Consider the following 14,061-nt stretch of genomic DNA (forward strand, 5'->3'; position numbering starts at 1 on the left):
CAACCCTTCACTTATAATTATTTCCTTTAAATGTATCTACTTTTTCCACCTTCCACCCATGCTTGAGTACCTGAATTATTGTCCTACTGGACCTAGTCTTTATTGGCCTTTTTTTTTTTAATTTTTGTTTTTCAATCAGCATCTGAATATCTTTCCTGTGTTTGGGAAATTACTCATTATATGAATTTTGGTATAAGAAGCTAAAATGGCTAGACCACTTGTTCTTCCTAATATTGTATTCCTTCACCCTTGCAACGAGGTGGTAGCACATGATCCAGAGTTCGTGTCTGCATTTCACCTACATAATAATTAGGTGCATTTGCCTGAGACACTGAGTCAAAAGCTAATGACACAAAGACTCAGGATGTCCTAGCATTTCTAAGTTTCATCCCGTCTTGGAATTAATAGAGCAGTTTTTTCTGTTTAGACCTGACAAAGTTAGGTTCTCATGCTTACAACTAAGATCTTAACTGATGCAATAGGTCTATAGACGTATTGCTCAACTGCTGTGTGGAGGAATCACCTGGGCTTCTTAGTAAAATGCAGATCTGGGCTGGGGCCTGTAGTTTGCATTCTTTACAATCTCCAGAAAAATGCAGTGATGTTGGTCTGTGGCCCACCCTTGAGGCAGGAAGGACCTAGGGAAGGAATGGCAGTCTACAAGAAGACAGAAGTGGATAGGAAAGAACAACAGAAAAGGAGATCTGTTGCAACATGTTCTAGTTAAGTTAGGGCAGACCAGCTACTGCAACTTATCAGCTTTAAATGTACAAAGGCTTCAACACATTAGAATTGCAGTCTTAATCATGTAACAATATTGGACCAGTGGTCAGAAGCTGGAAAACTCACCTACATGTGTTCAAGGGGCCGGGTTATTAGAAGTGGTGGGTGGGTTCTGCTGTCTTCAACTCATGGCTTCTTCTCAAGTCTCCTATGTGTCATATTTGTATTCTAAATAGGTAGAAACAGAAAAGAACATCAAATATTTTTTAACATTTCATTATAACATAAAAGCAGATGTAGTAATCCACACATAATAAATATATAATGTATTAAATTATTATTATGCAAACACTCTTGCAATTACTACCCAAGTCAAGAAATAGAATTGTGTCACCTCCCTAGAAATGCCTCTGGATGCCTCTTGCCTACCTCCAAAATTAACCAGTACCTTAACATTTAGGGCATTCACTTCCTAATTTTTCTTTATGATTTTACCATGCTAATGTGCACTTTCAGATGATATAATTTAGTTTTGACAACATTTTGGGATACATCTTTTGTTTTTCTTATGGGATATGTCTTTTAGTCTCAATCTATCACATTCTCTTCCATCTCTTTTGTTTTGCTTATGACCTGTCCATTGCAGAACTTGATTGGTTTGTACTGTAAGTTTTCCATAGTTGCATTTTGCTGGTTAGATGTATGTATTACAGTTTCAGGTGTTATTCTGTCCACTGAATTTCTGCAAATCCCCAAAGGGATCAGGTATTCCTTTGGCAACATTGTAATTGGGAATATGCTGTTTCACCACAAGGCACTTAGTGTCTTGTCTCTTTTTTGTGGTGTTTTCAACCACTGATGTTTATTGCTTAAATTTTGAAATTTCTTAAAGTTTGCAAAATGGTGATATTCTATCATTTGGCTTTTACTTATTAAGTGGAGTAATTTATTAACAGACATTTTCCTCATTATAAAGACTTTGAGTTCACATAAGAAGTACAACACATGTTCTTGATTTTTTTCAAGATAAATTCATTCTTTGTTATCTTCTGAAGGTGACCAATTTATTAATTTTTTCTTTAGTCATTATAAATTCATGAATTTAAACTTATTTAATGGGTTTCAATCCACTGGAATGTCTATCCTTTGTAAAGTTTAAATTGTCTGCTCTTTGGCCAAGTGGAAGCCTCCTGAGTTATTTTTATATGACCTCAGCAGTCTTTGATGGCTCTTTTACTATTTGGTATAACGAGATATTCCAGGCTTATTTACATATTTCTAGCTTTAAAGGAGCTGGAACCAGCCCTTTCTCTAAGAATCCCTGGTGTTTTAGTGGAAATTGTATTTCAAGGTGTTCATCGTTACTGGACTAACCATTGTTTTTAGGCCTTTTGTTTGGATGCACTGAAAAATTATATGAGTGTTTTTAATTTAAAATGTGTATTCATATTAATATTTCTACTTTAGATTTAGTGTAATAGGATTTTCCTTAGTTTTCATCTTCTTCTTTCCACACCAACACTTTAGATTAGCAGGGACAAAGGAGATGAGAAAAAAAGCCCTCATAACTAATCATATGCTTTATTTTACCTTTAGTTTTAGAATGACAATATTCACATAACCACTATGATGAAAATTACATTAAAAAGTTAAAGTCTTTTTGCATATCTCATTTCTTTTCTTGTGTCACTTTTACATTGTTGTACTATGTCTTCATTGCCAGATCATACAATCAACTCATATTATACTTCTTCTCATTTAAACATTTTCTTAATTTTATAAGTAAGTATACATCTAATGCTCACTGCCAGTTCTTGTGTTGATGTTTTTCTAGTTATTTTGGTTGTTAAAGCTCATTCTTTACCAGATGGCCCAAGAAAGATTCTTGGGAATAATATTTTCTGAGTTTTTGCATGTCTATAAATTATAAATTTTTGCATGTCTAAAATTATAAAATTTTATAATTTTGTCTATGCCACATGTCCTGAAAAGTCAGTTTTGCTGGTTATAAAATTTTTAGCTCACATTTTCTTTCCTTGAACATCTTAAACAGAGCACTTCATTGTCTTATGGCTTTAAGTTTTGTTGTTGAAAAGTCTGATGATCATCAGATTCTTTTCTTCCAAGACATGTGCTGTATTTGGCTAAATTAACAACACCTCCCACCCAACCTTTTCTTTTTTTCTTTTTTTTAAAGATTTTATTTATTTATTTTTAGAGAGGGAAGGGAGGGAGATAGAGAGAGAGAGAGAGAGAAACATCAATGTGCGGTTGCTGGGGGTCATGTCCTACAACCCAGGCATGTACCCTGACTGGGGATCGAACCTGTGACACTTTGGTTCGCAGCCCGTGCTGAATCAACTGAGCTACGCCAGCCATGCTTCCCCACCTTTTCTTTACAGTCCAGTGATATTGGTTGCTTTGTGGGTCAGTCTTCTCAGTTACATAATTTTGTTCCCAAAATGTAGTTTGTGTGTATGCGTATGTTATATTTACATAATATAATGTGTAATATATACAATATAAAATTTATATATTTATGTATTATATTTTTAGGAATACATTCATGAGTTATGCTTTTTATTATTCAGATTTTTCCTTTGATTTTCTTTTTGGGGGACCTCTGGTAGCCATATATTGAATTTTCTTTGTCTATCTTTAATATGTGTCATCTTTTCTCAAATCCTTTTTTAGCTCTTTAAAAAATTTTTTTATATGTTAATTTTTTTCTTTTCCCTTTTTTTTTCTCTTAAGGCATTTTCTCTTGTGCTTATTCATGTTTAGTCTTTTTTTCAAATGATTTTTCTTATATTCATAATTTTTTCTTGACTTTCATAACCTCATTCTACTATCTTTTTTTTTCTAATTTATGTTGTTCTCTCACATTTTACATCATTTTCTTAGTGTATTTTCATTTACTTCAAATAGATTGCAGTTTTAATCTGTTTTACAGGCATATGCTTCTGGCATACTTTCAGTGTGTATTGGGATGATACTATATTTCTTATTCTCATTTTTATTATAGTAATTTCATGTTAGCTTGACCTTGACAATTTTAAGTTCATTTTCATGTGAAATCAATCTTCCTGAAGGTTTAGAAAGAAGCTTAATGCAGTTACCACTTCTAGCTTTACAGGGTTCTGACTTCTGTTATTTTTGTGAGATGTTAGAAAATATGGTTGCTTGATTGATAAGATAGCCTGTCTCTGCTCATCTCCCTCACTTTATCTGGACCTTTTCTTTCTTTTATCGATATTGTCCCCATCAACTTTGATTTTGATTACACTCCCAATAGTTCCTCCTTTATGTGGGGCTCTGCATGCAAGAAAGACATGGCAGGTCAGTTTCAGAGGTCCCTGCACTGACTCCTTCAGACCTTCTTACCATGGGCTCTGCGACGCTACTTCATGAGTGCTGGCAACTCATTTAGCTTTTCTAAATCTCATCCTCTTCATTTGCAAATCTGGTGTAGGATAGTCTGTATCTCATAGTGTTGACGTGAGCACTAAATGCTATAATATGTAAAAAGCTTAGTTGAATATCTGGCACATTGTATATAACTGGAAAACATGAACTCACCCATAATCAACATTGTTCCTACGCAGTAATTTAGCACATGTTGCTAAATGAGTAGCTAATTAATGTTAACTTCCCATAAACTTTATTTTATTTTATATGGTGAAATGTCAAACGCAACTGAGAGGTAAACCAAACTAAATTATATATACACATATACATATGTTATGCTAATTAGTGCAAAAAGGAACTGAAATTTATTCAGAGTCCTTATTTTTATCAATAAAAAATGTGTATGTATCACCTCATCAAAAGATTTGCCTGAATACTGCATGAGTATATCTGTTGGGGAAGCACACACATCAATAATCATCTTCTCTTGTGCTTATTTACATTTGCGTGTTTTCTTCCTGTGTATATTTGGACAATTATGAACAAAGCAGTATTGAGGTGATTTTTCAAATACAGTTTCACTTCATTTTCATTCAGCTGCCCTGCTTCCAGTCTTAACAATAAGGGGATAATCTGTAATTATGCATTGTTAGAAATTTGGGTCCTTTATTCTTACTTACCTTGAAAAATAATTGTAAATACTACTTTCTGGAGCACAGCAACTATATCATCATAGCACCTGGGCAGAAACATTTTGAGACTGTTATATGTTTCGTGTTTCTGCCTCCATCAAACACAAACAGTATATCTAGAAAGAACAGGAGACTACACAGTGGTATAGCTCTAGGGTGGATTCAAAGCCCAACTCTTCATCCGAAGTTCTCCCCACTTGCTTTTTGATGCCTAGCTTTCTCATTTTTCTAAAGATCCCAAGTCCTTGAACTTTACCACAATTTAAAATTTCCTGGAGACATTTGGGCCAATGAAGGATGAGAGGGCCTATAATGTGTTGAACTACAGGTCATACATGTAAGTTTTAAATTGACTTATAATACAGTTAATTCAGAATCATCCATCAGTCATCTCTGTTTTCCTTTGATGTGCTAAGCACTGGGAAAATTAAAAGAGTGAGGGAAAGGGGATGGGTGAAAAAGATAAAGAGGCTTAAGAGTACAAACTGCCAGTTATAAAATTAGTCATAAGGATGTAATGCATGGCATAGATAATGTAAATAATATTGTCATCACTGTGCTTGGGTACTAGACTTATTGTGGTGATCACTTCAAAAGGTATATAAATGTCTAATCACTATGTTTTACACTTAAAACTAATGTAATATTGTACATCAACTATAATTAAAATAGTTTTTTAGAAAACAGAATTGACACATTGTTTTAATGGATAATGAAATCTGGGCATAGAGAAGAAAAACTGTATTATTGGACAGTAGTTCAATGTATTGTGTCAAGTGAGCAATATCAACAGACTAATAAATGGACAATTCTTAATTGTGTGTGGTTTTGTTTTTCCTGTAGCTTCGGAAAGCTGTGATGGATCACATATCTGATTCCTTCTTGGAAACCAACGTCCCTTTGCTAGTTCTCATTGAAGCTGCAAAGAGTGGAAATGAAAAGGAAGTGAAAGAATATGCCCAGGTTTTTCGTGAACATGCCAACAAGCTTGTAGAGGTAAGTCAGGAGAGGCCTGAGAACTAGAGTTTATCCACAGGCTTAATCTCTCCAAATGGCAGCCCTTCTATGGTTTTCCTAGAGAAACAGTCTTGGAACCTGCCTTCCCTTTCCTTTCCTTTCTGATGACTCCATCCCTTTCAAACGAAACAGGTTATCAGCATCCTCTCCTCTCTGTATCCCACACACTAAATATGATCTGGAACATGTCTGTTAATTTTACTGAACAATAGACAGAGGCTGAGATAGAAGGGGAAGGGATATTCCAAAGTCCTGAATCTGAGGGGTAGGAACTGCTACCTGGAGGTTTAAACCATTCCCTTTTCCTCCTCCTCATCCCTTTCTCCACTTGACCTACTTACCCTATTTTTAGCTATCCACATTATAAACTTGAGAAAAAAATTCCCCTTCCCCCAAAGAGATGTTTAGACTCCTGCTGAAGGAGTTAAATTCAGGGTCAGAAGTATATTATATGTGTTAGAAAAATCTGTGGGAGTTGTATTATAAATGTGAAGTTGTGCTGTATAATATTGAAAACAGTTTTTTTTCCTCCAACAGAAACAAAATAAAAATGAAATGATAAGCATGCTGCCCAAATCTAGGAGCCGGAAACCAACAGCTTGCAAAGGTTGCATTTAGTGATGTGTATTGACACAGCAAATGAGAGATGTTAAATGGGAAATATGTGTGCTGGAGAAAAGATTGCAGGAGGGTGAGGATTCTGACAAACATAGGAAATGGTGGTCAAGGGCAGGTCAGAACTTCAGCAGGCTCTGAGCACTTACCCACCACCACAGCTGCTACCACCATCGTGGCAACAATGGCAACAACAGTAGAACTCTGGTATATCCCCCCCTTGACTCAAAACAAAATAAATTACTCAGAATGACAGATGAGTTAAATGCAATCTAAAAGTAAAAAATGTCCCACCTAGGATGGCAAAATTAAATTCTGAATAAGTTCATTCAATGTGAAATTCTCTCCATTTTTCTTGGAATGAGTGGTAGGTTGTGTTCTCATTTAATTGTGCCCTATGTACCTGCTTATTTTGGTTACTCTAGCACTGCCATTGCCTCTGGGGCTAATGACATCTAACAGCAGGACATTCTGCATCATGCCCAGAGGGAGGCCTGGGTCCTCTAGGACACAGGCTGTGTCCTCACCTATGATGGAGGTCAGCAAGTTGACTGTGCAGAAGCCTAGTCCAAAGCAATGGAACCCCTGAACTTTCTACCACAATTCTAGTGCCTTTGTGTGACACCAGCCTAGAGATAAAAGTAAGGTCATGGTTCTAATATCAAAGCAGTCTCTCCAGCTCTGTCCCCACCTATGAGGCAAGCCACTCTGTTACCCCTCACATTCCACCCACATTATTTGAGAGTTCACATGGCCTTTGAGGAATCCAGAGTCTGCCCAGGGTTATCCTTGGAAGCCATGGACACTACCCTGTCTTGAGAAAGAGAAGGTAAAGAAGGGGCAATAGGTGGAGGGAGAGGAGGAAAAGAAATAATACTGAATGTAGGCTACAGAAGTTTTTGATAGTCATATGTGATAAAATAATAGTGGTAACATATAGATAGTATCCCATTTGTATACTCACAGTATTCATGGGACAGTTGCAGAATTGATAGAAAGCACTAATTAATTTTGTATTATGGGCATTGAGGATAAAGAAAGGCATGAGTTTAAAGCCGTATTATAAATATGTTTTACTTTCAGTCCTGTCTTTCTGTAGTTCTGTTTGTAGTCTCATTTACAGAAAGTACTTAGAGTTCACACTTGACGTTTGTATCCGTGTGAGGTCAGGGCCAGGTAGCCCTCTTGCCTACTCATTCTCTCTTCTCCTGTGATAAACACTGAAGTCCTTCACCATGTTGCCTTGTTCCATTCATAGGTTTCACTGTAGGGAAATTTAACCACTATGAGTGATCCTTGATCTTCAGCTAGTAGCAGGAACAGAAAGAAAGCCTGAGCCCATCAGAGCTGCACATCCCAAAAAATTGCTGCTCTGCCTCCCTTAGTTATTCCCTTTATGGGCCAGGTCGGGGGAGTCACTGCAGTCAGCTACATTTTGCAATGTCTTAATAACCAGGTAGATGTAGGGACTAGCTTCAGTTTGATTAGAGAGGAACTAGAATCAAAATAATTTCTGTAGCTTATAGCCTTCAAACAAGTGCCTCATTGCTGATACATACATTAAAAAAAAATTTTGAAACACTGGGCAACAGTCACCCTTTTTCCTAATTTTGAAAGTGTCTCCTTGGACTTGGGCACCTTTCTGAGCCTAAGTATCTGTGTCTGTAATATGAAAAACTTTATTGATATATTGATCTTATATTCATTGACCTTGGTAAACTGACCTACAAGTTCCAAAAGTCTGTACCCTTTCGGCCTTTTTATGTAACACAATCATGTTGTCTGTGAATTACAACAGTTGTATTTCTTCTTTTCCAATTCTTATATCTCATTTTTTTTTATCACATTATTACCCCAGACCTTCAGTACAATATTGTGGTTTTAGATATTTTTGTAATTTATAGATCTCAGTGAGATTTACTTATTATACCATTAATTATATTGTTTGTTTTACATTTCTTACAGATACTTTTAATAGATTATTTTAGTTCTCTTCTGTTACCCCTTTGCTAAGAGTTTATTTTAAATCACAAATAATATAGGGTTTTATCAAATGGATTGTCAGGACATTTGAGTCAACTATGATTTTTGTGTCTTTTATTCTCCTTTAGAGATATTGATGTCAAAATTACACTTTCCTTCAAAAAATGAGTAAGAAATTATTCCTGCTTTCTATTGTTTTTCATTGAATGATTTGTAAGACTGGCATTATTTATTTTATAAATATTTGGAGAAATTCACTGATACAGTAATCTGAACCTAGGTATCCCTTTATACCCAGGTTTAAAAGTTGCACATTTTATTTTTACTAAGCATGATTATTTATATTTTCTATTACAGGAGGAGTTAGTTTTAGTAGTTTGTACTCTAGGGATTTGTTATTTTAATTTATTTTTTTAATTTTTTTTTACATAAAACTATGCATCTTTTCTTAATTTTTTTAAATGTGAAAGAGTTTGCATTACTGTTTTTTTTTTTCCCATTTCTCCTATTGGTAGTTGGCATCTTCATTTTTCTCAATTAGTTTTGCAAAAGGTTTATCAATTTAATATTTTTTTCTGAAATATAGCTTTCAACTTTGTAGATTTTCTTTGTTGTCTGTTTTATTTATAGTCTTATCTTTGTATTTCTTTTTTGTGCTTTCTTCTGGCATAGCTCACTGTTCTTTTTCTAACTTTTTGAAATGAATAATCACATCATTGATTTTTAGCCTCTTTAAAATTTTAGTAATATATGCATTTAAGGCTATAAATTTCTCCCTTAGCTATGCTTATGTCTAGTTATTTTCTACTGGCCTAATTTCTAGCCCACTCCTCCTGTCTCCATCTGTGTACAGTTTACTTGAAACTGATCTATTGAGTTCATTTTTTAAAAGGATTTCTAGTTTAAATCAAATGGTTAAACATTGATTTCAGTTTGCTAGTAAAAATCATTATCAGGCCATTTCTTTAAATATATATTAATTATAGATATTTTAAAAATTCAAGTCCAAGACTCCAGTATTTGGGTCAATTTTGTTTCTGTTTTGTAATTTCCCAACAGAGGGCAAAACCCCACCCCCATCCCCCCAGTTGGTTGGGTTTTGAGACTGATGATGCAATAGTAGTTATAGGGGATATGAACAGGTTTATTACTCGCATAAGGGCACTTTCTGGGGAGAGCAGAGCAAGACCCAAGCCAGTCCACAGTGGCTTCAAGCAAAGAGAAGAATAAGTGGTTTGGGGTTTTATCATGTTAGGGTATGGGGCTGGGGTCAAGATTTCCATGTAGGGGGCTGGGGTTTGAATAGTTTGAACTGTCGAGTGCATGCCCACCCCACAACAGGTGAAATGATCAATTAGCTTGCCCAGTTGTGGAGCAAGATGAAAGGGTTGTGGGGGAGGGTGGGATTCCAAAGCTGTCAGCAGTCAAACATTCAAAACAAAGTACAACTGTTCATTACAATTCACTGCTGATGACTGCAACACACTATATTTCATTTAATAGAATTTGAACTTGTTTCAATAAGCTATTATGGAGCTCCATGAGGCTTCCAAAATGGAGGCAGACTTTCTTATGGTGTCTGCTTTTATTATTTGATTTTTATCTTAATTATTTTTGTATGCTAGGTAATATTTGACCTAATGCCAAATATTTGTATTTGGCAAATACAAATATTTGGTCTCTATAATCTTTCAAAGAAAAATATAGAGGCTGTGTTTCTTAGTCTACTTGGGCTTCTATAGCAAAATACTACAGATTGGGTGGTTTATAAGCAAAATAAATTTGTTTTTCACAGTTCTGTAGTCTGGGAAGTCCAAGATCAAGACTCCAGAATGAATGTGTTCTGGTGAGAGCCTTCTTCCTTAATTCACAGCAAGTGCCTTCATTGCTGTGTCCCCACAGAGTAGAAGGGTGGAGGGATTTCTGTTGTGTCCCTCTCATAAAAGCATTGATCCTGTTCATAGGAGGTCTGTCTTACCTCCTAGTGCCATCATATTAGGTATTAGGATTTCACCATATAAATTTTGGGGGGGCACAAACATTAAGACCATTGCCGCCTGGATAATATTTTCTTCCTCCAGAGAGAATGCATCCTGTCCTCTGAAGGGCAGCAGAGGCAGACCTCAACCCATCAAGGAAGGGTTGAAGTGACTGGAGGCTGTGTTATAGTCTTACCAAGGTATAGCCTGCCTCTCCTTTACCCAAGTCCTAAGGAACAGTAGTCTTCAAGGGTGCAAACACAGGAACAGTTGTGTTACTAAGATTCCCATCTCACTTGTGAAGCATTTACTCCAATTTTTCTTTGTCCAGCCTCATGAGATAGCTGTCAACTTTGTTTTCTTACCCTTTCCATTTGCATTTTGACTGTTGCTATATGTAACTTAATAGGCAAAGATCTTGGGAGAAAACTGGTGGTGAAGTGCCAGTCTTTGAATTTGCCTTCTCTATGGGAATTTAGCCTTATGTCTGGGTTTCCTTGACTGCCTTGGACTTCATTCAGTTTTTGCCTCCCTCACCTTATGAGGTTGCTGCAAACTTTAAAGAATTATCTTCATCTCACCAGCTACCTTTTATTTGGCATCTCAGTTTCTGTTTCAACACTAAAAATGACCAAATCCCTGGGAGGAAAAGTGAAGTACAGAAAGTTGGGCTCTCCTCAATAAGTATCTTTTTCTTGGATCTAGAATAAGTTTCAGCTTCTTTGATCACTGTCCCATGCTTTTAAGCAAATTATTTTTATTTTGCATTTCTATTTTTCAGCAAGAAATTGTGTCGTATTGGCTACTCCATGGCTGGAAGTGGAAATTCCTGGGAGACGTTTTAATAAGTTTGTGGGGTGTTTTTGGTTTTGTTAATATTTTTAGGCACAGATCTCTTTATTTAGTTGAAATATGGAGCTTCCATACTTCAGATAAATAATATAAATCAATAAAAACACTTCCGAATGAAATGAAATAATCATCTCTATGCTCTGTCCACTTTCTGCTATTCCTCCCACAAAACATAACTTCACAATCCTTCCAGAGCACATTTGATCCCTGTTGGAGAACTTCTGATTGATATCTAAGTTGCCATTAATATAAATTATGCAAAAATTATGTCAAAATTTCTGAATAGAGAATGTCTGAAGGGATGAAATGATCAATCTATCAATCAATGATGATGATATTAGTTCTTCAACTTTTCTTGATTGTGGAGATTATTACAGTATATTGCTTTCCATCTATTTTTATTTTTTCTTGTATCTATATGCCATTCTCCCCCACCCTGTTTGATATTTGCTGTTCACAGAGGTTGATGTGGTGAAGTGAATGGAAGTTTTCTCAGCCTGTGACACTATGCTGTGGTCCTCAAGAAATCCTCAATGTGGATAGTTTTAGTGCTAATAAAATATTAGTAAAATACAAACAGGAAAAAATAACTGGATTTAAAAAAATTGCCTTCACAAGTGAAATGTTGAGGGTCCCCCCACACCCACAGTGCTCATAACATTTAGTAAAGACTAGGTTAATTTGCATGAGGGTTTGTTGATTAAGAGAATTTAACAGGTAAAATACAGTGCTTCGTAATATGTAATATTGGCTACTATAGGAAGCATCACCAGTAGTACTGAATTTTAGAAAATTTAGTAAATTTTCCTCCTCTTCAAAATCTAGCTAACTCATGCCTTCTGAGGGTGAGCAAAGGGCTTCAGTGCAGGACTCACTGTGACAGTGTGCTGGGCTGACCAGAGGACACCTGTGGTACCTCATCCCCATGCCTTTTGGAGAGAGGGAATGCAAATTATGGCAACTCAGCACCAAAGTAATGTGGTCTGGGTGGGGTAGAGTGGATGTAAATTGGGGGAGAAATATGCATTGCAGCAAAGAAAATAAAAGCTATTCTTTTTTAGCAGTAATAATGTTTTTAAATTGTTTTTCAAGTACAGTTGTCTCCATTTTCCCCATCCCCTCCTCCCTAAAAGCTACTCTTTAAAATGAGATGCAAAATTAATACAGCTGTTTTCAGAGGTTCTTGATTCATTTTATGCCTTCCATTGCTTTACTGCTCAGTCAGCCTGCCTCCTCTTCTCCCCCATCTTCACCAAACCCACGCTAGAGCCTGGTACAGACTCTTTTTCTGGCAACTGCATTGTCCTCCCAACAGGCTTCTCATCTGCCTGGTCTTCCTTCACTCCCTCTGCGCAGAACAGCCAGAGTGAACTGCTGAAAGTGCAAATTAGATCATGCAATTTTTTCTGCCTGAGCCCATTCAGAGACTTCCTATTGTTCTCAGGTCAAGGTTTCACATTTTACTTTTATTTTATGTATTTTTTTTAAAGTTTTGCTTAGTTCATTTATTGATTTCCTTTTTATTGAATTAATTGGGGTGACATTGGTTAATAAAATTGTACAGGGTTCAGGTTGCACAATTCTATAACACACCATCTGTATATTGTATCATGTGCTCACCACCCCAAGTCAAATCTCCTTCTATCATCATTTACCCCCTTTACTCTCTTCTAACTCCTCCCATGCCCTTTCTTCCTGATATTCGCCATACTGTTGACTGTGTCTTTTTTTTGTTTAGCCTCTTCCCCTTTATCATCCAACTCCACAAACCTCCTTCCCTTTGATAGCCTTCAGTCTGTTCTCTATTTATTAGTCTGTTTTTATTTTGTTAGTTTATTTTGTTAATTAGATTCCACAAATAAGTGAGATCATATGGTGTTTGTGTTTCTCTGACTGGCTTATTTCACTTGCATAATGCTCTCCAGGTTCATCCATGCTGTTGCAGGGGTAGGATTTCCTTCTTTTTTAGGGCTGAGTAGTATTCCATTGCATAAATGTACCACAGCTTTTTTATCCACTCATCTACCGATGGGTACTTGTGCTGCTTCCAAATCTTGCCTATTATAAGCAATGCTGCAGTGAAAATAGGGTTCATATATCCTGTTGAGTTAATGTTTCAGGTTTCTTTGGATATGTAGGATTAGCCAAAAAGTCCTTTTTGTTTTTTCCACAAGATAAAAGACACATTGTTCATTTTCATCAATAACTTTGTTAATTTGGAGATTTGAGTATATTGGCTATCTCCCATGTGGTAGAACATGGGTTGTTCTCAATATCTGGATTTGATTGCTATTAACTTCAACTGATCTACCTAACTACAGAGCATTGCCCAGCAAGAAATCTCCAGCACAAAACATTTCAAACCACTTTTGACATGTTTGATCACTCTCAGCACCTTCTCCACACATTGCACAAATCTTTTCTTGAATTTCAGTTGCATATTTACCTTTCTTGAAATAATAAAGCATACTATGCTAAAAATGTTGCCTGTTTTCTCTCAGCTTTAATATTAAATTGGCTACACAAAAATTCACCAATTTTTATAAGGTATTTAAAAATGCACATTGATATGACAGCTGTCACAATGGAGTCTAACAAAATTGTTTTGAATGAGGTTGAAGACAACCAATTGCTACTAGAGTTATCTTACAGGAAAAAAAAAAGTGGACTTTTTGGCCAACCCAATATTTTCAAAAGTGGTATTGCTGGGAGGGATCCACATTTTAAAGTGGACGGCAAGCCTCCATGATCTGGCTCCCTCTTCAACCTCTAGGGTCACCTACCTGTCCTCT

General features: G+C 36.1%; 1 protein-coding gene across 3 annotated transcripts in view; it reads left to right on the forward strand.

The window, feature by feature from the left end:
- The window catches only part of CTNNA2 (catenin alpha 2), a 1,115,426-nt gene that overhangs the window by 861,704 nt on the left and 239,661 nt on the right, over positions 1–14,061 (forward strand). For all 3 annotated transcript variants that reach the window (XM_036028216.1, XM_036028217.1, XM_028515274.2), the window contains exon 9: positions 5,667–5,819. In XM_036028216.1, coding sequence (XP_035884109.1) covers positions 5,667–5,819 — 153 coding nt within the window. The remainder of the gene's footprint in view (positions 1–5,666; positions 5,820–14,061) is intronic.

The sequence above is a fragment of the Phyllostomus discolor genome, chromosome 6 (genome assembly GCF_004126475.2).
Source record: "Phyllostomus discolor isolate MPI-MPIP mPhyDis1 chromosome 6, mPhyDis1.pri.v3, whole genome shotgun sequence".
In the NCBI taxonomy this organism is placed as follows: Eukaryota; Metazoa; Chordata; class Mammalia; order Chiroptera; family Phyllostomidae; genus Phyllostomus; species Phyllostomus discolor.